The sequence below is a fragment of the Sorex fumeus genome, unplaced genomic scaffold, assembly GCF_029834395.1.
Source record: "Sorex fumeus unplaced genomic scaffold, SorFum_2.1 ptg000005l, whole genome shotgun sequence".
NCBI classification, from domain to species: domain Eukaryota; kingdom Metazoa; phylum Chordata; class Mammalia; order Eulipotyphla; family Soricidae; genus Sorex; species Sorex fumeus.
In genome coordinates this window covers 8,706,355-8,733,033 of record NW_026606062.1, presented here as the reverse complement: position 1 = coordinate 8,733,033, position 26,679 = coordinate 8,706,355, and the positions used below count along the sequence as shown (strand labels likewise).

The 26,679-nt window shown below is 56.6% G+C and overlaps 1 protein-coding gene across 1 annotated transcript in view; it reads right to left on the bottom strand.

Annotated features, from left to right (window-relative positions):
* Positions 1-26,679, bottom strand: part of INPP5D (inositol polyphosphate-5-phosphatase D) — an 87,977-nt gene that overhangs the window by 24,412 nt on the left and 36,886 nt on the right. The window contains 7 exon segments of the mRNA XM_056121880.1: positions 1,421-1,544; positions 2,650-2,721; positions 2,805-2,885; positions 6,191-6,278; positions 13,408-13,548; positions 14,396-14,567; positions 16,354-16,504. Of these exon segments, the coding sequence (XP_055977855.1) occupies positions 1,421-1,544; positions 2,650-2,721; positions 2,805-2,885; positions 6,191-6,278; positions 13,408-13,548; positions 14,396-14,567; positions 16,354-16,504 (829 nt within the window).

Sequence of the window (26,679 nt, the reverse complement as noted above, 5' to 3'; positions counted from 1 at the left end):
GGCTCTGCACTCAGGAATCACTCCTGGCGGTGCTTGGGAGACCCTATGGGATGCCAGGGATCGAACCCAGGTTGGCCACGTGCAAGGTAAACACACCCTACCCGCTGTGCTATCTCTCCAGCCCCAAAACAGTGGGGTTTTGACGGTTCACAAAGGCCTGACTCTCTCCTGGGGGACCCCGAGTAACCCCTCCCCAATCCTCAGGTCTTGGACCTTGTGCCTCCCACTTTCTGGGGTTTGCTTCAGCGACTCCCACACTGGCTCCCTGCTGGGCACACACGAAGACCCTCCAACCCCCATACCAGTGCCCTTGGGTTTCCCCTGAGCACCCCACACACACACCCGTACTGGGCTGTGCTGACCACAGATCGCTTCTTCCGCATGGCTGTGGTCGGGCCTGGGGGTGTCCTGCTTTTGTACTGGTGCCGGGGACGCCCTGTGGAGTCTGGGGTGATCTTTGGCTCTGAAGCTCTTAGGACCCGTCTTAGGCCTGTGACCTCCCAGTGTGTGCGCCTCAGAGTTGGGGCGTCTGCTCTGCCTCTCCTGTGCGTGAGCCCCAAACCCTGGAATCTATGCCAGTTCTCACCACAGGGCTGTGCGGGTCTTGGGGCCACCTGGGCCTGGGGTCTCCCCCACCAGCCTCCCTCTCCCCCAAGTCCTGCCCCGGGGGTCTCTTGCTTCCTATGGGCTTGGTGATACGGGGCATCAGGGGGCATCTCAGAGATCTGGGACTGACCCCTCGCCTGCCCCCGTGCCCAGCCCAGCCCAGAGTGTCCCCCCACACTCCCTGCCTGTCCATGTGACACCCTGACCTTAAAGGGGCCAGCAGGTCCCTCTAACCTCACAGCAAAGGAGTGGGCTTAAGGGGGTCAGTCAAGATCACGCTCCTGACGGGGGGCAGCTCCCCCAGAACCTCACTCGGCCACGCCCTGACCACACCCAGGGGCCACGCTACTGAGAGGGCCCCCACCCCTGGCTTCCCCAGAGCTGACACTCGGCCAGGCCCTGACCACGCCTCGACCACAGTCGACCACGCCCTAACCACGCCCCACCACAGTAAACCACGCCCCACCACAATCGACCACGCCCCACCACAGTAGACCACGCCCTGACCACAGCCGACCACGCCCCACCACGGTAGACCACGCCCCGACCACGCCCCACCACAATCGACCACGCCCCACCACAGTAGACCACGCCCTGACCACAGCCGACCACGCCCCGACCACGGTAGACCACGCCCCACCACGGTCGACCACGCCCCCACCACGGTAGACCACGCCCCACCACGGTCAACCACGCCCCACCACGGTCGACCACGCCCCCAACACGGTAGACCACGCCCCCACCACGCCCCGCCACAGTCGACCACGCCCCGACCACACCCCCCACCAAGGAGAAGCGACAGCAAAGCACTGACTTTTCTTGTGGCCGTAGAACTTGTCCTCGGAGCCGTCCTTGGACTTCTTGATGATCAGCTTCCCAGACTCCACATCGACCTTGAGCTGCAGTTTCTGAGGGATCCCTAGGGACTCCGCCTTCACCTGGAAGGGAAGTGGGGTGCAGAGATGGGAGGGAGGGAGGGGGAAGGCGGGAGGGACACAGGAGGAGGGGAAGAGGGAGAGAGAGAAGGTGGGGAAAGGGAGGAGGAGGGGGCGGAAGGGAGGGATGGGGGAGGGGAGCGGTGCTGTCAGCCTTGCCTCCTCCATCAGACTCTCATGCCGCCCTGGCTCTTTGGTCTGTGAACAGGGGCCCTCCCGGCTACTCAAGCCTCCAGGCTCACGGTGGGTCTCTGGGCCTCTGTTTCCCTCCCGAGCCAGGGGCCTGGGGCTAATGGGAAGGAGGTTGATGCGGGAGTGGCCCCCAGGGACCCCGCAGAGCTGGCAGAGGCATGAGGCCACCCAAGTGAGCAGGGATTAGCCTCTGGGCAGACCTCCAGGAAGGATCTGGTAACCCGTCTCAGCCCAGGGCTAAAGATCGCTGCTACCCACTGAACAGTATTGACAGTTGCGGGGACAAAGCCGGTCGCCCTCACGTTACGAGGACAGAGATAGGGCTGGAGTGACAGCACAGTGCGGAGGGCACTGGCCTTGCACGCAGCCGACCCGGGCTCGGTCCCCGGCACCCTATATGGTCCCCTGAGCACCACCAGGGGTAATTCCTGCGTGCAGAGCCAAGAGCACTGCCGGGTATAGCCCCAAAAAGGAAAAAAACAACAACAAAAAAACAAAAAAAAACACAACCCCCCAAACGCAGAGGACAGAGATAGATCTTACTGCAGAATTAGCAAAAGGAAACGGAAAAAGAAGCAAAGGCTGCTCAGGACCAGGCACCCCCAAGCCCCCGAACCCCTAACCCCAACAGGACAGAGTGGAACAAAGCGGCCGGGGCTGCAGGCACCCAGAGGACCCGGGCGGCACCTTCTCCCACACTGCCACCCTCAGAATCGGGCAGGGAGGAAGAAGAAAAACTAAATCAGGCCCCCCCCCCCCCCCCCCCGTGTCCAGTGATAGCTTCTCCTTGAGATCACTTCCCACAGATCGGGGCCCTGGTGGGTCCCCCCCAAGTGCGAGGGGCCAGGCTGACAGCATCGCGGGCCCTCGGGGGCTCCCTAGGTTGTCCGGTGCCCGCTCCTCCCAGGGACCTTACCTCGAAGGTGACCGGGGGGATGAGCGAATGCCGGTGGGGTCCCTCGGGGCTCTCGTGCAGCAGAGCCTTGAACTGTGGGTGGAGCACAGCCCCTGAGCATGGCCCCGGCAGGCGGCAGACCCCCCCCCACACACACACCCCTGTATGCCCCATACCTTGTCTTCAATGGAGGACAGCAGGCTGGTCAGCTGGCTGAGCCTGGCCACCATGGTGGCCGGACTGGCTTCCCCGGACGCCTGGGAAAGGAGGGGCAGAGCCACAGGGGTCATCTGTGGTCACTGGTGGTGAGTGACCGGGATCCCCAGTGTGGGCGGGCACAGGACACCAGGGCGGGCACCACCACCCTAAGTGGCCACGGCCCCCACCTGCCCTCAGTCCTCGGCCGTTCCCTCTGCTTCCCTCTGGCTCATCCACCCCAGTGCCGGGCCCAGGGCTGGGGTCTCTCCCCCGGCCCCCGAGTGAGGGGGACCAGACCAGAGCTGTCCTTGAGGCTGGTTGTGTGTCCCCTCCAGCATCCATCAGCTCCATCATCCATCAGCTGCCCTAAGCAACACCTCTTGAGGGTCGCCGAGACCCAGTCCAGTTGGACAGGGGACCCCGGTCACTCGGGTCTCTGTGTGTGCTCCGGCTGAAACAGCCACTGCACCTCGGGGGGGCGGGGCGGGTCCCCTACAGGCTCCTGACCCCACATCGGTTCCTGACCCCACACTGGTTCCCCACCCTGGTTCCTGACCCCTTCCTGGTTCCTGACCCCACACTGGCTCCTGATCACACTGGCTCCACTCCAGAGACCTGGGCCCAGCTGTCCTGTGGGCTGGACAGCTACGCCTGGGAGGCCCCATCCTGCAGTGGACACGGTCCACCCTCCCCCCCACCGCCTTTCCCCCTTAGGGTGAATCCCAGACTGCTTTGTCCACTTCCATGGAGAAAATGGTTGAGTCTGAGGCGGGACAGTGAAGCCCGGGTGGGGTTGAGGATGCCGGCTGCGTGCACCCCGCCTTCCACACGGGTCACATGACCTTTCAGGAGCCCCCAACTACCCCCGCCCACAGCGCTGTGGGAACCCAGGAACCCCCTCCCCAGAGCCCCTGACCCCCTGCTTGCCCATGCAAGGACCCCTGTTCCTTCCTCAGGAGGTGGATATTCCTAAGGAGGGGATCGAACCCAGACCCTCACGCAAGAAAGGACTGAGCCCAGAACCACATCCTCAGCCCCGAAACACTCCTTTGTATATCCTTCCTCATTGGAAAAAAAAAAAAAACCCACGAGATTATTAAACTCAAGCGCCAATAAAAAGACAATATTTGCACACAATACATCAGATAAAGGGTAAATATCCAAGATCTATAAAACACTCACAAAAACCAACAACAAAATTTCCAAAATACGGGCCAAAGCTAGAGTACAGCGGGGAGGGCGTTTGCCTGGCATGTGGCCAACCCGGGTTCGATCCCCGGCATCCCATATGGTCCCCTGGGCACCAGTAGGAGTGATTCCTGAGTGCAGAGCCAGGAGGAAGCTCTGAGCCTCGCTGGATGTGACCCAAAAACAAAGCTAAAAGAATGGGGAGAAGATATGAACCCTTCCCAGAAGAATTCAAACAGCAGCAAACAGGCAGGTGAAAAAGTGCTCACTGTCACTCCTGAAAATGCAGATCAAAACAACAATGAGTTATCTACGCCTGAGGACCACACAGATGAGAAAGTTTGGAAACAATTCGCGCTGGGGATGTCGTGAGAGACAAACCCTTCATCCACCGGTGGAGGGAACGTCGTCCCTTCAGCCTCTATGGGAAGCAGTATGGCGACTCCCCCCAAAGTAGAATCAGAACTCCCACCGGACGACACAGTGACACCACCTGTTGGCTGCCAAATATTCATTCAAAATGACGTCTACACCTCTGTTCATCAAAGCGCTTAGCACGACAGCCAATAATGGAAACAAACCAAATGTCCAACTCCAAGTGAGTGGATCAAGAAATGTGGTCGCAGGGCCAGAGTCATAGTACAGTGGGTAGGGCATTTGCTTTGCAGGCAGCAAACCTGGGTTCAATCCCCAGTAGCCTATATGCCCACCCCCCCAGTACCATCAGGAGTAATTCCTGAGTGAAGAGCCAGGAGTAACCCCTGAGTATCGCCAGGTAAGATTCCCGCCCCCCCCCCCAAAAAAAAAGCCAAAGAAAGAAAGATGGTCTATATACACAATGGAATACTATGCAGCTCTAAAAAGGACAGAATTGTATAATTTGCGGTGACACGGATGGGACTCGAGGAGATCTTTATGAGTGGCATCAGTCAGAAGGAAAGGGACAGATGCAGAACGATTGCTCATACGTGGAACCTAAAGGCATACAGCAAGGGCCAAAGGTGACATAATGGATGAACTGATTCACACCACCGAGTTGGGTGGGAACCTTGGAGAAGGGAGACAGACACACTGGTGATGGGGGTGGCGGTGGAATTCCGTCCACAAGAAACCATCATTACCAATATTGTAAACCACTATGCCTCAATCAATAAAAAGTTTGGCTTTTAAATGGGGTTTTGCCTTGATTATTTGTTGATTTAAAATATGAATCCTAGGACAGGGAGATAGGGCAGTGGTTAGGGCCCCTGCTTGGCACAGGGTTCAATCCCTGGTCCCTTGAGCACTGTGGGGCCAGGCAGCACTGCATCCGCAGGCCTCAGCAGTAGTCGGCAGGACCCCCGGCCTCCAGAGCACCAGCTGGAAGGAATCCACACCCCACCCATTGATTCTTTTTTTTTCTTTTTGGGTCACACCCGGCGATGCTCAAGGGTTATTCCTGGCTCTGCACCTAGGAATTACTCCTGACGATGCTTGGAGGTCCACATGGGATGCTGGGAATCAAACCCGGGTCGGCCGCGTGCAAGGCAAACGCCCTCCCTGCTGTATACTATTGCTCTGATCCCCACAAATTGATTCTTGGGCTAGACCAAACCCCCCTTTTTGTTACCCCTGCAAGACCCTGCCCTGCACTGTAGGGCGCGCTTTCACCGTTCCCTGATGCTCAGAGGTTTACTCATCTGCTCCTGGCGGTGCTTGGGGGACCCCAGGGGGTGCCGGGGATCAAACCCAGGTCGTCCCTATGCAAGGCAAACGCCGTCCCCACTGTCCTATCTCTCTAGCTGGCCCCTTCACTTTTCTCTCTGGTGAGAGGCCAGACCAAGAATGGAAACACCCCCCCTGCCCCACCCCCGCCCACCCCCACCGTTCGCTCCCTTGCAGCTCCTGTGGGGGGGGGGGGTTTAGGGACTGGCCCTGGACGGCCTCTATTCCCATTGGTGAGCCGTGCAGCGTTTTGTTTTGCCCTGAGACGGACGTTTATTAGAATCTTCACACCTGCCTGGGGGGTAGGGGTGGGTGTCTGTCATGTCCAGGGGGCTACGATGGATGCCACCAAGCCAGGTGCTCTTGGTCCAGCAGGAGTGTAAGGTGACCCACTCAATCCCCCTGAAGCATCCCCCCACCCCGCACCGGATCATGGGCTCCCACCCTCCCCGCACCCCAAGCCTTTCTTTACCTGGGGCCGTGGGCGGAGGCCGGGCGACAGCTGCTGGTCGAACAACCTTTGCAGAGACTCCAGGGCGGGCAGGGTCCTGACCACCTCGCTGGGGACAGGCGACAAGGCCAAGGCCAGGCGTTAGGGAGGACAAGCCCAGGCAAAGAGCCCGCTCAGGAGAGCCGCCCTCCCCTCACCCCACATGTCCCTCCCGTCGGGCTCACGGGACCCAGGTCCCGCCGGAACCCGCAGGCAATCGCAGTGTTGACCACAAAACTACGGACCCACCGAGACCTAACGCATTTTCCCAGCTTCCGTTTACAAGAAGCTCCGGCATCAGCCTTTGATTTGAAAATGCTAATTTCTGGGCCCTGCCCGGTCTGGAATCTGCATTTTAAATGCTGGCCCCAGGGGCTTCCTGGGGTGGGGTGGGGGGCTGGGACGCTCAGCCTTGCCCTGGCCCGGAAGTGAGCCCCTCCGAACCCCTCTGACTGCCCAACCTGTGCCCTTTTCCTACTGTTTTTCTACTCTTCCAAGCCTGCTGAGCGGACCACTTTGAATTCTGATTTTTCACTTCGTGCTTCACCAAACACAGCACTTGTTTTTCACATATATTATACTAGTCTGGGAATACTCTTCGAGCTCAAGATCCGGAAGTATTCTTCAAGCACAAGCACCCAGGGGTGCTGCGAGCAACTCCGTGCCCACAGCCGGTGTCAGCAGCTCAGTTCCGGGGTTAGGAGAAGCAGCCCAGGGCCGGAGACCCGACAGACGCTGAGCTGCCCGCTAGGCGCTGTCCGCTGTCCGGGTGACCATTGAGCCCACAGGTCATCTGCATTTCTTTACTCTGCCCTGTCCAGGGTTTTTTTTTTCCCCCTCTCCCCCTGACTCCCACCCCTCCCCCCACACCCGCCCTTCTCCAAACGTTCCTGTCCTCAGTCCGTTTCCTCGGTGGTTTTGTTTGTGATTTCTCACACTGGTTTAAACTCCGCTTCTCATTTAATCTTGGGGGCGGCATTTCCCCTCTACTTTGCTTCTTTCTTCTTCCTAACGGGGCAATATGTCTACTACAAGGGGACTCATATTTGTATTTTAATGCGATGAATATGTATGATTTATCTTGTGCCTTTTTCCAGATTGAGGATGGCTTGAAAATGTCCCGGCTTTTAGGAAAGCAACAGGATGCAACGATTCCCGTATCTCTGCAAAACTCCCAAACTCCAAACTCCAAAACTGTTTGCTGGATGTTAAGTCCTCGATGTTGATTCCTTAGTGGGCTGGAGGGGGACAGGGCAGTGGGGGAGGGCCCCGGCCTTGCAGGCGACCACTCCAGGTTCTGTCCCCCGCAGGCATCCTCTGTAGTCACTCAAGCCCTGCCAGGAGGGAAGTCCTAAGCTCCGCTGGGTGTGGTCCCCAAACAAAAACAAACCAAAAAAAAAGTGATTTATTTGGGGGTTGGGTATTTGGGGAGGCGCAACCTGGTAATACTCAGGGTTTACTCCTGGCTCTGCACTCAGGAGTCACTCCTGGCCGGGCTCAGGAACCGTATTGCATGCTGGGGGCGGGGGTGGGGGGTGGTGGAGGTGTCAGCCCCGTCCAAGGCAGGTGCCCTCCCTGCTGTGCTAAGACGCTGACCCGCTGGGGCTCCCCACAGGCAGAGCCTATGGCCATCCCCTTGAGCTTTCTCTCTGGCCTTCACGGTCACTGTCACTGTCCCTGGAGGACTTGGGCATATGGGATGCCGGGTGTCGAACCCGAGTCTGCTGGGTGTGAGACAGGCACCCTCCCCGCCGGACTGTTTCTCCAGCCCCTGCATCTCTCTTTTTCTGCTTTTCCCTCTCGAGGAGCCTGTGTTCTCTCGTGAACACATCTCCCTCTCTCTCCCTCATGTCGTTCTCAAGTAAATTTCGTTCCATAAAAACTATCTTGCTTTATCAAAAAAGAAAAAAAAGACGTTCTTCATCGAACTTTTTTCCCGAATTTATTTTCACCAATATAAATTTGCTTCCCAACCATTGTTCATTTGCTCCACAATGATTTTGCTTAAATTTTGATGGTTTGGGGACCACTCCTGGTGTTGCCAAGGGCTTACTCCTGGCTCTGTGCTCAGGGATCACTCCTGGCGGGGCTCAGGGGACCCTCTGAGGTGCCGGGGACGGACGAACCAAGATCAGCCACATGGCAGGCAAGTCAAGGTAAGCCACTGTATGATCGTATGATCTCTCTCTCCCTCTCTCTCTCCCTCTCTCTCCCTCCCTCCCCCCTCTCTTTCCCCAATTGAAGTGTAATTGGCATATAGCACTGTGTATTGGAAATACACAACGTGTTGACTGACTATATTTATTTGTTGTAAAAACAAATTGAGGTGCTGGGTAGGGCGGGTAGGGCATTTGCCATGCACGCGGCTGACCAGGGTTCCCAGCATCCCATATGGTCCCCCGAGCACACTGGCAGAAGTAATTCCTGAGTACATGAGCAGGAGTAACTAACCCCTGTGCATTGGCGGATGTGACCCAAAAAGAAAAAAAAGAAAATTGATTCCTTGGAGACAACTTTCTTCCAGAACAAATTACTTCTGGTTCTTTGCTGCATCTCCCAGCTCTGGACCAGTACCCAGCATCCCCGTCAAGTTCGTGTACACTGAATGAGTCCACGTGCTTGGGGGCTGTCTGGATGCTGGCCGTTCTGTGGCAACCAACCAGGAGTGGCCATGGCACCTGTCCGGCTGAGTCCGGTCTGCTCCCCACCTCCATGGTCCGTGCCAGGGCTCACCAAAGGTCTGACTTCCCCTCCAAACCCTGTCCGTTCTGGGGTCGGCTGTGGTTTCAGAGTGGGCTGCAGGGGCCCAGCTGGTCGGGTGGACGCAGCCAGTTTTGTTGTTCATTTCTGCTTCCATCATAGTGGCTCTTGGGGCAGAGAATGGTCACTTCTGCTCGGGCTGGACTCTCCCCCAGCCGCTCCGTGAGCCATGGGTTCTTGCAGTGCTCAGGGGACCATATGGGATGCCGGGGATCGAACCTGGATCGGCCATGTGCAAGGCAAATGCCCTACCCACTGTGCTATCTCTCTGGCCCCTAGGTGTTTTTTTTTGAAGTAGTCACGAGACCCCGCTTTTTCCAGCATCTGTGCTCCGATGGAGTTGTTGCCTGCCCAGGGAACTCTCTAGAGTTGGGGCTTCAAAGCTTTTATTCTTTCCAGGAATGGAAATAAAAACTGATTTTTTTTTTTTTAAGGATTCTGAACCAGGGGCTGGAGCGATAGCACAGCGGGTAGGGTGTTTGCCATGCACGCGGCCAACCCGGGTTCGATCCCTGGCATCCTATACGGTCCCCTGAGCACCGCCAGGAGTAATTCCTGAGTGCAGAGCCAGGAGGAACCCCTGTGCATCGCTGGGTGTGACCCAAAAACAAAATAAATAAATAAATAATAAATAAAGGGTTCTGAACCAGAGAGATATCACAGGGGCCGAGGTTCTATCCCTAATTCTCTCCCTGGCACCCCCCCAAACATGACCAGGAAGGATCCTCAGTACAGCTGGGTGTGATCCGAAGCCCCCAAGTAAATAAAATCAAGCCAGGCTGGTCTTTCTTGTCAGCGACTAGGTGCACTCATCTTTCCTGGTGATGCAGAATCTTAGAAGAGGTTTGGGTATTGCTGTCCGCTTGTTCTGTTAACTCTCTCTTGAGGAGGACTTTTATAAGCCTGGAAAACCATTTTTTCTCTTATATACATTTAGTCTAGATCACACCTCTGTTCCCTGCTTCCTCGCCAGCCCGTGCTAGCAGCTAGACGCTGTCGCAGCCCTTCCAGACTATCAATTTTTCATCACACATCCTTTGCACGTGCTCCCCCGGCCCCCTAGACTTTCTATATATATTTCCCTGACACGGCTCTGTGATTGGATTTTCACATTTGATTGGAAAAAGATGGGTTTATTTTTGCGGAACTCCGGTGAGACAGTGTTTTGAGTTTGGCTGCTTACTTGGGTTCTCAATTAATGTCCTCTCCCACACTTTGCTATTTATTTAATGTTAGTTTTATTGAGGGCAGGATGGGGGGCAAAATTGGCTCTGTACTCAGAATGATGCCTGGCAATGCTCGGGGGGCGCTATGGGGGACTGTGGATTGAGCCCAGGGGTGGCTGCGTACACTCGGAGATGGCCCTAGGACCTACGCTAATGTCCAGCGACATGTCCTTATGCTAAAATAAAAATCTCAAATAATAATGGTGGGTCTGGTGTCAAAATATTGAATGTGATCAAAGGAGAGAGAGGGGACTGTGGAAATCGTCTGCCCCACAGGTAGGGGGGGAGGGTGTGGGATGGGGGTATACTGGGGTCTTTGGGGGTGGAGAATGGGCACTGGTGAAGGTACGGGTGTTTCATTGTATGACCGAGACTTGGACCTGAAAGCTTTGTAACTGCTCTCATGGTGATTCAATAAATAAAATTATAAAAAATGAAAAAAAAAGTAAGGTGGAGTTCATGCACAATTCAGTCAGCTAATCAGTGGCTGAATAAATGGCAGTACTCCTGCATAAAAAAAAAAGTCTTTGTGCTTTCGCTCAGAACCAGCCTGAACTGGGCATTCTGGCTTTGACTCAGTGAAATCTGGTTGCCATGGTCGGCCTATCTCTACGGTCTCTCTCATATGAATGAGCGGGGATGAGTCGTCTGAAAATCAAGAGTTTCTCAGAACTGTCACCTGCAGAGGAATTTAAGTGTGTGTGTTGGAGGACGGCCCCGTGGATGGTTTCCTGGTCTCGGAGTTTCTGGAATTCCGCCCTCTGTTAACCGAGTCCAGGCCCGGCTCTCACTCTCACCCACGAGTGACACAGAAGAGTCTGGAAACCGTCAGTATCCCAGACCCAAACCGGAAGAGGCGGGTTTACAGCAACTCTGCAAAGGGTGGATGCTGGCACAACTAGCGGGCATGCTGGGAAGCTGCTGTCTCGTCAGGTGGGGCAGGCCCCTCCTAGGACATCCAGGGAGCACTTATCAGGGAGCACCCATTAGGGAGCACTCATCAGGGAGCAGCCTAGGGGGCGGGAGGGGCACCTCGGAGAGCCTCACAGCTTCTGAGCATTATTGCAGGACCAAGAGGAAGGGACAAGCCACTGGGGAAGGAAAGCTGGAGACCACCAGGAGATTGTACCTGTGTGTGTGTGTGTGTGTGTGTGTGTGTGTGTGTGTGTACGTGTGTGCATGTGAGTGCTCTCACTAGTGACAAATCATTCGTAACACCAGCATCCAATGGGGAAAAGAACAAATCCTGCCTGGAACTCTCCAGCAAGGGCCACGCTGGGTCTGATGGGCTGGGATTTCGTTAGCTGGAAGCCCATCGCTAAAACGCAACCCGACTGGCCAAATTGGATGTGGGCTGTACTTGTCAAAGAAATTATTTGTCAAATTTCCCAAATAAACTGACTGGGCTTTTAAGAGCCTGTGAGGGAGAAAAATAGTTTAATTTGATTACCGGTAATGGAAAAAAAATTTTTTTTTGCACATTAACTGAGCTGAGATGAACATGGCAGAAATTGACAGCAGGACTTTGAGGCTGCCGTCAGCTGATTCAGTGTAAGGAGAGGATGAAGCCACCGTGGCTGGAAAAATCCCTCGCACACATGAAACGCTCTTTTTCCCAACCCAAATGTTGACCTTTCATTTGTGGCAGGATTGTTTTGGTTCCTTGTGATTTCTTTCAGATGTTTTTTGGATGTTTTTCTTCTCTTTAGTGTTTTTTTTTTCCAGTTTTTTTTTTAAGTATTTCAAATGTTCTTTCTCTCATTTTCCAGTTGGCTTCTCAGCCTTAAGGTAGCGCTTCTAACAATTATGAGTAATTCAACTTGACGCCAGTTTTAACGCTAATTAAGTGAAAACAGAACATCCAGAGGGTCTCAGATCAGGGTTCTTGCCAACTGACGCTAGAGGACGTCCCAAACGTTGGGTCGCTTGACTCACTCTTAGAAACTGTGATCCTGGGGGTTGGGGAGACCTCAAAGGGCTGAGCGGAGGTTTCTCATGCCTGAGGCTGGGTATGATCCTGCCACTGTGCCACGTTGTCTCCCGAGCACTACTGGGAACAACCCCAGAGCACTGAACTGGGGACACTGAGGAGCATCAAACCGGGTGTAACCTCAGAGCACTGTTTTGGGAGCAACCTGGAGCCCTGAGCTGGGCACAACCTCAGAACACTGAGCTGGGAGCAACCCCCCACCCCGAACACTAATCTTGGAGAAACCCCCAGAGCACTGGACGGAGAGCAACCCAAGAGCACCAAACTGGGAGCAACTCCAGAACACTGAGTTGGGAGTGACGCTTGAGCACTGCCAAGTATGGGCTCAAGCCAACTAAAATAAAACCTTTTGGGGCCCTGGGCACCCATGTCACAAACAGGCCGACTCACCCTGGTGCCCTTGTGAGCCGGTTGGATGCAGCTACAGGAAGGAGAGCGGCCACGGAGCATGGAAGGGCCCCGCTGTCCCCACACCCCGACCCACCCCCACCCCCCGTAGCCCCGGGCTCCAACTCAAAAACAGAAAACACCCACAGCGCAGAGAGCACAGGAGCAAGGCTGGAGACCACCAAGAGATGGTGCTCGCTCTCCTCTTTCCTCTCTCTGTCTCTGTCTCTGTCTCTGTCTCTGTCTCTCTCCTCTCCCTCACCTCCTCTCTGTCTCTCCCCTTCTTTCTTCCTCCCTCTCCCCCTCTCCTCTATTTTCTCTCTCCCTCTTTTCTCTCTCTCTCCCTCTCCTGTCTCTCCCTCTCTCCTCTCTTTCATCTCCCTTCTCTCTCTCCCTCTCTCCTTCTCTCTGTGTCCCTTTCTTCCTCCCTCTCCTCTAACTCTCTCTCTCCCTTCTCTCTCTCCCTCTCTCTCTCCTCTCTCCCTCTCTCCTCTCTCTTTCATCTCCCTTTTCTCTCTCTCACCCCCTCCTCTCTCCTCCCTTCTCTCTCCCTCTCTTCCTCTCTCTCCCTCTCCCTCTCACCCTCGCTCCCTCTCTCTCTCTCTCTCTCCCTCCTCTCTCCCTCTCTCCCTTCCCTAACTCTCCCACTCTCCCTCTCTCCTTCTCTCTCTGTCCCTCTCTCCCTCCCTCTCCTTCTCTCTCTCTCTCTCCCCCCCCACACCCCCCACTAAGGGGCCCTTATCCCTAGCAGGCAGAGCTTCTGCCGCAAGGGCAGGGGCAGGGGCGTGGCCCAGCCCATGTGGGGGGTGCAGGTGCCCGCCCGCTGCCCATGGTACCCGTGGAGGTCCCTGCAGAGGTGCAGCACGAGCTTCTGCAGCTGGGGGGCGCCACCCACGCCGGTCTGCACCGCGTCCGCGTCCAGGGCCAGCTGGGTGCTCAGGTAGTCCTGGATGGCTCTCAGCTGCTCCTCGGAGAGTCTGCGCAGAGAGACACTGGTTGACGGGTCCCGGCCACACAGTCACAGCAGCGAGAAGTCGGGCGAGGGCACACCCTGCATCCCAGCCCCAGGCCCGCGCGGGGTGCCAGGGTCCGGCAGGGGGAGGACCCCGGCTGCCTCCGCCACCCCCCCCCCCGGCTTTCTTTCCCCCGGTGGGGGCTGGGGCCTGGCAGCTGGGTGAGCACCCCGTGGAGGGGGCTCTGCCTCCCCCTGCCACCACCCCCAGCTCCTGAACCCAGCATGAAGGGGAAGGCAGTGGCCCAAGTTCGGAGCTCTGGGACCTGCAGCGCCAGGGGAATGGGTCGGAGTCTCCCTAGCTCTGGGATGGGGGCTCGTAGGTGCTGGTCTAGGCAGGGCCCACCCCCGGCTCAGGCTGCCAGTGTCCCCATGAACGCCTGGCGGGTCTCTGCTCTGTCACCTGGCCCTGGCCGGTCTCTGTGGTCACCCAGCCTGGACAGGCTCTGCCCCGTCACCCGGCCCTGGCGGGTGTCTGCCCTGTCACCCCGCATCTGTTTCTTTTCTGGGCCACGTTAGCATTTTTGTCCTTCTGGTCATGAAAGCTCCTCCCGGAGGGTCCCCGTGTCCCCACAAGACGTCAGGGGTGTGCTGGGCCCAACCAGCCACCGCAGGCGGAGCCCCAGGAGGAGCCTGGGGGTGGAGGAGAATCTGCCCATCACAATGGCACCCTCGGGTGCTCCCCGCCAAGCTGGCCTTCCGCTCCCAGCTGGGTCCGCTCCGCGGGGCAGGAAGGGGCAGGGCAGCGGAGCCCGCGGCCTGGCGGGTCTGTGCGGACCTGGTCCGAGGGGCACGTCGGGGTCGGGACTCACCCGCTGGTGTCCGTGGTCTGCAGGCGTTGCAGCAGCGTCTCCGACAGGGTCGGCCGCCCCGCCTCGACCGTGCGCGCGCCCTCCACGGCCACGGGTGGCTCCTTGACCTCTGGTGGCCCGGCGGCCGGGGGGATGTTCCTGGGCGGCAGCTCGGGCGGGCACAGGACACCCTCTAGCCGGGGAGAGCAGGAACGTCGCCCAGGGCAGCGCCTCCGGGCAGGGCCCAGAGCAGCTGGGGACCTGGTCTCCCCTGCCAGCCACCAGCCTCTTGGCCCCGCCGCTCGTGAGGGCTTTCTGACACGGCAGGGTGTGCGTGTGCATGCGTGTGTGTGTGTTCATGTGCGTGTGCATGTATGTGCATGTGCATGTATGTGCATGTGCATGTGTGTGCATGCGTCTGTGTGCATATGTGTGCATGCGTGTGCGTGTGTATGCATATGTGTGTGCGCACATGCCTGTGTGTGCACGCGTGTGCTCATGTATGTGAATGTGTGCATATGCATGTGTGCACACATGTATATGTGCGCATGTGTATGCACGCATGTGTGTGAATGTAGGTGCATGCATATGTGTGCATGTGTGTATATGTGCTATCACACGTGTGTGTGCATGCATGTGTGTGTTTGTGTGTGTCTACATGTGTGCATGTGTGTGCGTGTGTGTATATGTGCGCTCGCATGTGTGTGCACATGTATGTGTGTTCGTGTGTGTCTACATGTGTGTGCATGTATGTGTGTGTCTACATGTGTGTGCGTGCATGTGTCTATATGTGCTCTCACATGTGTGTGCATGTATGTGTGTTCGTGTGTGTCTACATGTGCGTGCATGTATGTGCGTGTGTGTCTACATGTGTGCGTGCATGCGTGTGCATGAGTGTATATGTGTGCTTGCATGTGTGTGCACATGTATGTGTGTGTTTGTGTGTCTACATGTGTGCGTGAATGTGTGTGCCTGTGTGCGCATGCATATCTGTGCGCATGTCTGTGCATGTGTGCATGTGCGTGTGCGTGTGTGTGTGTGTGTGCGTGTGCACACAGGGGTGGTGCCCATTTGTGGATGAGGGCTGCAGTCCCGGGCTGGGGCGGACACTGGGAGGAAGGGGGAGGAGGAGGGGCAGGCAGCACGGTTGGGGGAGGGGGCGTGTCTCGGGGCCCTCCGCTGCCCTCCGCCCCCTGGTCTCCGCATCCCCTGTGCTCCCCAGGCTGAGGCTGTGCTTTTGCTCCTTTCCCGCCTTTTGCCAGGGCTGGGAGCAAAGTCACACACGCAAGGCCGCAAGGAGGCACAGCTCCACCCCTGAGCCCGCCCCAGGCCCCCTCCTGCCCTTCGCTGGGGGTGGGCGGTGCACCCGCTCTCTGCCGGGCTCCTCCCGGCCACGCTGGGGAGCACTTCATTGGGCCCAGGGTTTGGACCCAGGCCCCTGCATGTAAAGGCTGCACTTGGACCCCTCAACCCTCCTTCCGACTCCCCTCTTCACCCTCTTTTATTTTATTTTAAAATTGTATTTATTTACTGGCCTTTGGGCCCCACTCAGAGATGTTCAGGGCTTACTCCTGGCTCTGTGCTCACGGATCACTCCCGGCGGGGCTCGGGGGACCATATGGGGTGCTGGGGATCTAACCCGGGCCGGATGCAAGGTGAGCATTCTGCTACTGTCCTGTCATGCCGGCCCATCTTCCCCCCTTTTAGGTGACGACACATAGAAGCATTGGCTCTTGCAGGCCTTCTCGTCAACCTTTTGACGGTGGCGGTAGCCACGTTTATGGATCACCCGGCGGGTACCCCCCCCCACCCGCTCTGCCTCTGTGAGCTCACTGGACGCCATCCTGAGCGAGACACTGACCAGCGCCTCCTGCAGAGACGTCGCCAGGGATTCAGAGGGGTGATGCCCTTTACCCATGGTCCAGCCCCCGCACCCCCGTCCTCTCCACCTGTCCCGCGGCCTCGGCCCGAACCCCCACCTGGCTCCTCCTCCAGCTCTTCCCCGCCTTCCTCCTCCTCCTGCGGCACCGGGTACTGCAGGTGCGTCACCAGGCCCATGTTCTCCTTCCGGTAGAACTCGATGAGCTGGTCCAGCTTGGTGAAGAGCCTCATGGGGACACCCTCGGACGCCTGAGGACAGAGCGCAGGACGGATGGCGTTGGCGCTGCGGGCTTGGTGGCCACCGTCGGAACCAGGAAGCACAGGGGATGCTGAGGGACCCGCTCCCCGGAAAGCCCCGTGTCCACGTCTGTCTGCCAGCGCCAACCGCCGCCTATCAAGCCAGCGGCCCCAGCTGAGCCACAGGGGCCCGCAAGGCAGCCGGAGTTTCTCATAGTTAAGAAACAAAAACAACACTGATTTCGGGGCTGGAGTGATAGCACAGCGGGTAGGGCGTTTGCCTTGCACGCGGCTGACCTGGGTTTGATTCCCAGCATCCCATAGGGTCCCCTGAGCACCGCCAGGAGTAATTCCTGAGTGCAGAGCCAGAAGTAACCCCTGAGCATCGCCAGGTGTGACCCAAAAAGAAAAAAAAAACACTGATTTCTGGACTGGAGCAATAACAGTACAGTGGATAAGATGACCCGGGTTTGATCCCTGACGTCCCATATGGTCCCCCCAACACTGCCAGGAGTAAGCCCTGAGCATCGCCAGGTGTGGTCCCCAAACACAAACAAACAACCCGACTGTTTAAGCAAGGCTCCTCATAATGGCACCATTTCATAACGGCAAAACGCAATTTTTGAGAAAAGAAGTCACGGGGATATGGCGCTGCCAGCAGGTGAATCTGCACCCACAGGGCAAGTGCATCGGCAGCCTGATGGTGCCTTCAGGCTTCCCGATAGCCCCAAATTGCTGCTGTGCTTCTGGCTAAACTCCAACAATTCAGAAGCAGGTTTCCCGAGAAATTAAACAGCCAGAAGTTAGGTCTGTGGGAGCCACACCCACAAACTACCTCCAGCTCAGTTGTAAAAGCTCATTTATCAGCCTGGCTTCAGAGACCCCGGCAAGCTACCGAGAGTATTCGATATGCCAGACACAGTAACAACAAAGTCTCCAATGGAGACGTTACTGGGCCCGCTCGAGCAAATAAATCTCGAAAGAGATCAAAAGCCACAGTTAATCCCGGACCAGTGCAGGGCTGAACAGACTGGGGTCATTGGGAGAGGGCGGGTCAGTCTGGTGCCCGCCCAAGCAGAGCCCCTGTCAGAGTCGCTTGCTTCCACAATCCAAAATTGTTGAAATACCCCCAGCCTGACTCCACTGTCTCAGAAAGGACCTCATCCCAGCATCATCTGCTGAAAATTCGGGCATGTGGATTTTGTGACTGAAATCTCCAGGCTTTCCAGGGTCGGGCTGGGCTACCTGCCCCATCTCCCTGTACTTTTGGAAGCCTCAGTAGACACATCCAAAGCTGCTATCCAGTAAAGAACTACTGTAGTTTTACCTTCCCAATACAAATACTGAACACCCTGAACAAACACAGTGATCTCTTGGTACCTGTATTGCAAACCATAATGCACAAAAGGAGAGAGACAGAGACAGAGGCAGAGACAGAGACAGACAGAAACAGAGAGGCAGAGAGAGACAGAGAGGCAGAGAGGGGAGAGGGAGAGGAAGGGAAGAGGAGGAAGAGAAAGAGAGAGAGAGAGAGAGAGAGAGAGGGAGGAGCGGTGGGAGAATGTTGAGGGGCGGTGGGAGGAAGATGGGGACATTGGTGGTGGCTTGCATTGGTGGAGGGATGAGTGTTGGATCATTGTGTGACTGAAACCCAATCCTGCATAGTTCTGTAATGGTCGATCTCATTGATATTCAATATTAACAATTAAGAATCACCTGCAGCCCTGCCCACCCCATTCTTTCTCACACACAATTTCCAGTGGCTGAGAATGTCTTTCTGCAGTGTGTGCATGCTTGGCAGAAGGACTTACTTTTATCATTTCTTCCACCAAAGATGATCGAGCTTTATTTTATTTTGTTTTGTCAGGTGAGCGGATGGGGGAGGGGCGCAGACATGGGGAGAGAGCAGACCCCACAGCAGCCTTGAGGGCCTGGGCCTGCTTGATGACCCCGAGATGACCGTTTCCCTTCAGCTGGACACGCCTCTGACCTCTCTGACTCAGCTGGGCATCTCAGTGCCTGTCTTCTGCTCCTCTGTGTGACCATTCTTCTCAAGGCATGCACGTACCCACGGACACTGCACACATGTGCCTATCTGTGTGTGTGTGTGTGTGTGTGTGTGTTGGAGCATGTGGCTTAAGGAATTGAGTCAGTTGGTTGTTAACAAAATGATTTCGAAGTAAACTCCCCTCGGTAAATCTCCTTGTTTTGAGCAAGGCCACTTGGTCCCTCTCTCTCCAGCCTCCGGGAACCGGCGTGGAAAATGACCCCAACGGTCCCGAAGCCGAAGTTTGCAGAATAACAAAACAAAACAAAACAAAACAAAAAAACAGAACAATGTGGTCACAACAATAGTTGCCAGTGCTCGAGCCAGCACGGCGTTGACAAGTGTCAGTCCATCAAGAGTTTGCAGCCAGGGAGACAGCCAAGCGGGTCCAAGGAGGAAGGAGGAGTGGGGACCAGGCGTGCAGGGGCTGTGGGCGGGCTGAGGGGCAGCAAGGCGCCATGGGGCCCCATGCTGCAACCCCGTTCATTTGTGTCCCCCCACGAGCCCGGAGGATACCACAGGGTTCCACACCCTCTGGAGGTCCCTCTCCAGAGACGTTAAACGTGCAAAACGTGCTTTTCAACGCAAGGCATGCCTTCAACCCACACCCAAGCATACACACATGCACAACACACATGCATGCATACATACATGCAAATGCACACGTATACACACACGTACAACCTCGCACAGGTATGCACACACACATATATGCAAATGAACACCTATACACATGCACATGCAATCTCACACACACATGCACACATACCTACACATATAGACATGTACATACATGCACATATATGCACACACACATACACACATGCACACATGAGCACATATGTGCACATACACACATATGCACACATTGCTCATTGGTATACACATACACACCCAAGTGGAAGAGACCTTTAGTGCTGGGATGTGGCCTGCCAGCTGGGCTCCCCAGCAGACGTTCTCAGGGCACCAGTATCCCCGGGAGACATCGCCCCCAGGGTCCTGGTGTCCAGGAGGGCTGGGCTCCAGATCTGGAAGTCTGGGGCGTGCCCTTGGGGGGGAGAAGCGGGTGCCGGGCAGGCTGAGCTGTCCAGGTCAGCCATCTGCCGCCCCGAATGGGGAACCGAGAGAGGCTCTCTCTGGGTGCAGGAGGAAGCTGGGTGTCACCCCCCACCCCCCAGGCTCGGCCAGTCTCCCTGCGGCCTGCACGAGACGGGAAAGTAAGAGGGGTTGGGGGGAGTCCCAGCTCAGAGCCCCCAAAGCATCTGTGGGCAGGTATCCCCAATACGCAGGCTCTTCCCAAGATGGTCACGGTACATCCTCGGTCTCCGGAACTCAGGCCAGACCCACTGGCCTGGTCACCCCGACCTCCTGGACCCAGACCCTGCAGCCCCGACATGGCTGGGACAGCTCTTTATCAGGCCAGTGGACACCCAGAGGCCAGGAGGTCCCAAACACCTTTTCCTTGTCACCTGAGGCCCGACTCCCCCTCAGGACCCCGGCCCCTTGGACGTGACTGAGACCAGGGTGGGCCCTGACCACGCCCATGCAGCTGACGGAGCTAAATTGGGTGATTGGTCTAGTCAGTGGGATGGGAGTGTGTTCCTGGTACTAGGCCCGGACCCGGTTCAGGGCAGTGACCCCACTGGATCACAGCCAGCTGACAGTGTGATGGGCTGTGTTCGGGGGGAGCAGGGGTGACACCATGTTGTTGTTCATCATTCCATTTTTGGGGGGAGGTTGGGAAGTTGGGGTGGCCTTGGTGGAGGTGGGGGGGCTGGGTCAGCCCCGGCCCCAGAATCCTCCGCCCCCTCCCGGATCAGGGCCTTAGTAAGCCTCAAGGCGGTCGTGAGGTTGGGGCAGGGAGGGGTGGCGTGGACCCCCGTGTTCTGGAAGGTTCCTTCTTGCACCCCTCACCCCGCCAGCCTCAAAGCTGCTTCTCTCCAGAAAAGTGCTCTGAGCCCCCTTGGCCCCCCCCTAGAGCCTGCTGTCCGCCCCCCTCCCCAGTGCAGACAGGGGAGCAGAGCTCAGGATTCTTGGCCGCAGTGCTCGAGGTCCTGGGGAGGATGAAAGTGGGAGTTCCAGCTGGGCCCCAGCTGCGCAGGGGGTGGTGGTGGGGGGCAGGATGCCGCATACCAGGGGTGCAGGGAGCAGCAGGGGTGAGGAGAGATCTCCTGCGGCCCCTCGAGATGAAAGCAGAGGGGAGGAAGGCAGGCGTGGGAAAGCTCTGGAAGCCCATTGCAGACCCAGGCACCCCGGGAGCCCGGGACAAGTTCCCTGAAAAGCCAGCAGCAACCTGTCAGATGCGAGAGTTATTGCTGTGCATGTGAGAAGCCCTGGGTTCGATCCCATACCCCCAAACACACACACACACACACACATGCAAATGCACACAAAGATACACATGCACACATACACACACAACCTCACACACATAAGCACAGACACACACATATATACACATACACATGCATTTATGCATACACATACACAGACACACAGACACACACATGCACACACATAGACACACACGTGTGCACAAACCCACCCACCCCGAGCAGCCAGTGTTTCCCTTTTCCTCTCTCGTCTCCCACGCGTGTTCCCCCGCTGGCCTCCTCTCCTGCTTCTGCTCTGAAGCAGCCAGGCCGGTGGGGCTCTGGGGCTGGGCTCCGGGCGGGTCAGCAGACAGAGGAGACCGCCAGTCATGGTGAAGGTCAGGGCCTTAGAGGCGAGGAGGGGTCCCCAGGGCAGGGAAGACCTAGGACGCAGGTGCAGACAGGCTGGCAGGTGCTGTCTGGGCCTGGGGAGGGGCAGGGGTGTGGGTTTGACTGTGGACACGCAGTGGGTGTGAGTATGTGTACACAGACACCCCCAGTTGTCTGCTGAGAGAGCCCGCCCGGATGCCAACACCCACTGTGCAGGGAGCACCCCAGCTCAGGGGCTGGGTGCTAAGTCCACGACTTGATGGGTGGCTGCTTTGAGGGGCTGGGAAGGCCCGGTGCCTGTGTGTCTGTGTGTATCTGCATGTGTGTGTGTGTGTACATGTATGTGTGTGAATGCCCATGTATGTATATGCACAGACTTGTATATGCATGTATGCATGCGTGAGTGTGTGTGTGCATGTGAGTGTGTGTGTGCATGTGTGTGTATGTGTGTATGTGCCTGCATGTGTGGGTACACCGGTGTGGAGACACACAAGTCCTCAGAAAGTCAGGATAAAACTCCCAAAGCATGTGTATGTATATTTGTGTGTGTCTGTGCATATGTGTGTCTGTCAGGACACGGGAGCTGGGAGCCTGCGGGGTGATGTCGGCATGGGAGGGGACCCTGACAGGGACCGGGATGCCCCAGCGAGGCGGTGTGGCAGGGGGAGGGGGGAGCGGGGATGGGAGCGTCATGAGGGGCGGCCACGGCACAGTCATCAATTCTGACCCCAATCCCCACTAAACGTGCCGAGTCACGCAGAGGCCCCGGAGGGCGCTGTCCAGTCCTCACGCCGTCTCGCAGACAGCTGCTCTGCGCAGGGACAGACAGCATGTCCCAACACACGTGTGCCCACGTCCTGGCCAGTGACGAAGAGGCAGAGTGACTCCCAGGCAGCAGTGGCTGGACCTGGTTCCACGGGAGCCCCGATCCCCGACACCCCCAATCTAGGGACGGGCTATGAATCCCCCCGGCCTACACTCCTCCAGGTGCCAAGGTCACGAAGACACGCCGGTGCCAGTAACCCCAAGCCGAGGCTGCAGTGAGGGAATCGGCCAGAGGGCATCATGCAGATTTGGGGAATTGGAAACCGCCAGCCACCCCGTCCCCTGCCGGCACGCTGTCCCCGGTCAGTGGCGCATGGTCCTCCTGCTCCCTGCCCACCAGCGAGTCCAGGAAAGCAGCAAAGGTCCACTTTCTTTTTTTTCTTTGTTTTGGTTTTTGGACCACACCCAGGGGTGCTCAGGGGTCAACCCGGGACCAGGGACCAGGGTGGAATCTGGGCCTTCTGCCTGCAAAGCAAGAACCGACAGGCGTCGACAGGCATCTGCCATGTTGTCGTGAGAAGCTCAGACCAAACCAGAGTGCAGTCATGACAGGCGGCAGAAATCGGCAAAACCAGCTAGGCCTCAGGTTCAGTTACCGGAACGAAGACAGTTTTAGTTTCTCAGTGAATGCAATTCCCAGCCATGAAACAATGTGTAACTGGCCAACCTGAACCCACCTGGGAAAATTCCTGGGCTCAGCTGGTGGGCTCAATCAATCAATTCTCACAGTGCCCCGGAAGTTGCTTTTTTTTTTTTTTTGGCTTTTTGGGTCACAACCTGCGATGCATAGGGGTTACTCCTGGCTCTTGCACTCAGGAATCACTCCTGGAGGTGTGATTCAGGGGACCCTATGGGATGCTGGGAATCGAACCCGAGTCGGCTTCGTGCAAGGCAAACGCCCTCCCCGCTGTGCTATCGCTCCAGCCCCCAGAAGTTGCTTTTGGTGGCCTATGGAATCATAAGACCATAAACGGCTGGTGGAAACAATTGTTTAACCATTGCCTGACCACTGGTACCCAGACACTTGCCAAAACACCCTTGTTTGGTAACTAAGTAAGATTCTTTTCTGAAACAATGAGGCTGGTACCCACTTATGTAATCAAACCCTATATAAACCGCTTGCACTTGAGGGTTGGGGCCGCTACCAAGAGACGGCTCTGTAAAACTCCTTCTGCTTTTGCCTTATTGTGCTCGTTTCTCTGTCCGTCTCACCGCTTGGGAACCCATAGTCCTGGGCTTAACAGTTGCTCGAGCTCCCCAGGTCCCCTCTAAAGCACGCTTCTAAGACCCTGCGTGTAGGAGGCCTGTGTCCCCTCCCTGGGTCTGGGAAGGGAGGAAGGGAGGGTGGGAGGGATGGAGGGAAGGAAGGAAGAAAGGAGAGAAAGGAGAGAAAGGGAGGGAGGGAGGGGGGAGGGAGGGAGGGAGGGACAGATGAAGGGAAGGAAGGAAGGAAGGAAGGAAGGAAGGAAGGAAGGAAGGAAGGAAGGCTGACTTCTCTAGGTATTGCCTTTGCACCACTGAGAAGTCAAAAGATCGCAGGCCAAACCACGGGGTGTGGGGGCCGCAGAGAAACCCCACTAGGGTCAGCAGCAGCCGTTGGCACCAACTTCAGGTGAAACCAGGTTCTCTGGCAACACGGTTCTGGTCCATCTCCTTTGGTTCTGAAGCTGATGAAGGAAAAGCTGTCCCTGGAGACACTAACAGACCAGTGTCATTGGAGGGTGTGCCGGGCTCTGTGACCAGGTATAACAAGCATGTGAAGTATGTTCATGTAATATGTAGTGAGATACGTATTTATGCATCATAAAAGACCCTGGAGGATTAACTGCAGGATTTTGTTTTTTTTTTTTTTTTCGGGAGAGATTCTGGGCCCCGGCCAGTGATGCTCAGTGACCACTCACGGCTTGACACTTGCAGCCGTGGGGTGCCAGGACTCACTCCCAGACGTCCTCACTGACGGCCTTCAAAGATCTCTCCGGCCCAAGGGGTGAACCCTAGAAGGGGCCTATGGATTAGATGGTCATACTTTGGCGTTTCCTGATTTTAATGTGGTGATGTAGGAGAGAGCATTTATCGCGTAGGAAAAACATGGAAATAACGAGGGATAATGAGTCATTACTCACCAGTAACAGCATGATAAAATTAGCATGCTAAAACGTTCATTGCAAAAACTGAGTGATAATAGATGCAGGAATTCTGTATGTTATTCTTGAATTTCTTTTCTGAAAAGTCTGAGATTACTTTCAAAGTAAAAATAAACGCAGTCAGGTTGGACATGAGCTCTATATAGCTCGATCTGGGATTTAGTTTCATGTTAACACCTTTTTTTTTTTGAACCTTCCAATCTATTGTCTTTAAAAACACTCACAGGGGACAAAGATCTATTTAGAAAAGACATGTGACTCCTACGTTCATCACGGCGCAATTCGTAAGAGCCAAAACCTGGGAGCAGCGCTCGTGTGGTCATGGTCAAGAACAGGGATGGATGAAGACACGATGGTCCACAGGCGGAGTCAGAGAGAGAGGGACCAACACGAAATGACCCTCCTCGGGTGTTGGACGGGAAAAGACAGAAACACACACCCAAAGGCAGCAGAGACAGAACCGTCTTCAGGGGGCACCGGGACATGGTGGACGGAGGTGGACACTGGTGGAGGATTCGGTGCCAGAATGTTCCATGCGTGAAACCCTGTTACTAGCAATGCTGTGAACTGCAGTGCCAAAAAGTCAAGTCATTTTACTGGGGACTTGGAAAATGGCTCCGTGGTCAAAAGTACCTTCCTCGCAAGTGTGAGGCTGAGACTGAGGCGAGTGGGGGCTGGGCCACACCTGGCCATGATCAGGGGTCACTCCTGGTGGGGCCAGGGGAACCATGTGCCACCCTCAGCCCTGAGATCGAGTGAGGGGCCCCGAGACCCCGAGAGCTTTCCACAGGCACCGCGTGTGGTCACGGAGACCCCTGGCCAGCCCACGTGACTGCTGAGCGCAGAGCTGACACCCAACTTCCCCTCCAGACCTGCCTCAGGCTGGGAGTCACCTCTCTCTCGGTCCCAGTGCCCCCAGCAGTGAGAAGCAGGGACTCAGGCTCTCCTGCGGGGCCCTGCGCGGCCTCGGGCTATGGCAGGCAAATCTGGCTCTTCGACCTGCAGGTGGGACTCCCCTCTGGACATGGGGCCCCAATCTCGGCCCCCACCCCCCGAGTCTTGCCAACCTGAGCAGCTTTTAGGCCACACTCTTCAGTGCTCAGGGTTGATTTCTGGCTCGGTGCTCAGGGCTGACTCCTGGCTCGGTGCTCAAGAATTACTCCTGGCTCAGTGCTCAGGGCTTACTCCTGGATCAGTGCTCAGGCCTTACTCCTATCTTGGTGCTCAGACCTTACTCCTGGCTTAGTGCTCAGGGCTTACTCTTGGCTTGGTGCTCAGGGCTTACTTCTGCCCTGGTGCTCCTGGCTTACTCCCGGTGGGCTCGGAGAATCATATGCAGAGCTAGGGATTGAAGCTGGGTCAGTCACATGCAAGGACAGCTTCCTGCCCACCACACCCCCACTCTGACCCCTCACAACTAATTTTTTTTTGCTTTTTTTTGGGTCACACTCGGTGATGCACAGGGGTTACTCCTGGCTCTGCACTCAGGAGTTACTCCTTGGCAGCGCTCAGGGGACTATATGGGATGCTGGGAATCGAACCTAGGTTCGGCCTTGTGCAAGGCAAACGACCTACCGGCTGTGCTATCTCTCCAGCCCCCACTTCACAACTAATTTTAAAGAACCTATGCCAAGGGTCAGGGACATGGTTCAGGTGGAAGAACACAGGCCGGCAGGGTGGAGACCCCAGGGCCCACCCCCAGCTCCACAACCTAGGTGACCCCCTGCATGGAAGCAACCCCAGAATGAAAAAGGACCCTCCATGTGCCACACACATAGACACACAGACACCCACACAGACACACACATAGACACACAGACACACACACATAGACACACAGACACACACACAGAGATACACATAGAGACACAGACACATGCAGACACACAGGCACACACAGGCACACACAGACACACACAGGCACACACACAAAGACAAACACAGACACACACAGACACACACACAGACACACACACAGATAAACATAGAGACACAGACACATGCAGATACACAGGCACACACAGACGCACACAGGCACACACAGACACACACACAGACACACACAGACACACACAGACACACACACAAACACACACAGGCACACACAGGCACACACACACAGCCACACGGCTGGGGGTGGCGGGTCAGTCTGAGGGTGCAGTGCTGGTGACGAGACTGACGCCCCCAAGAGGGAAGGGGTGCCCCCCGGCCAGCTTCCGCCAGGTCCACATGATCCTGAGGACAGGAGAGCTGACCCGGGGTCCGGCGAGTTGGGATGGGGTGGGGCAGAGGGAGGGCGGGCGGAACTCTGAGTGGCTCTGGCGGGGGGTGCTCTGAGGCTGGCCCCGGTTCCATCTGCCCTGGAGAGGGGCCGCCCTGGCCTGGGCGCCAGGTGAGCACTGGGAGACGCGGCTCAGCTCACGGAGGCGGCAGGGGCAGGGGGTCGGGCCCCCTTCGGCCTTCCCACCC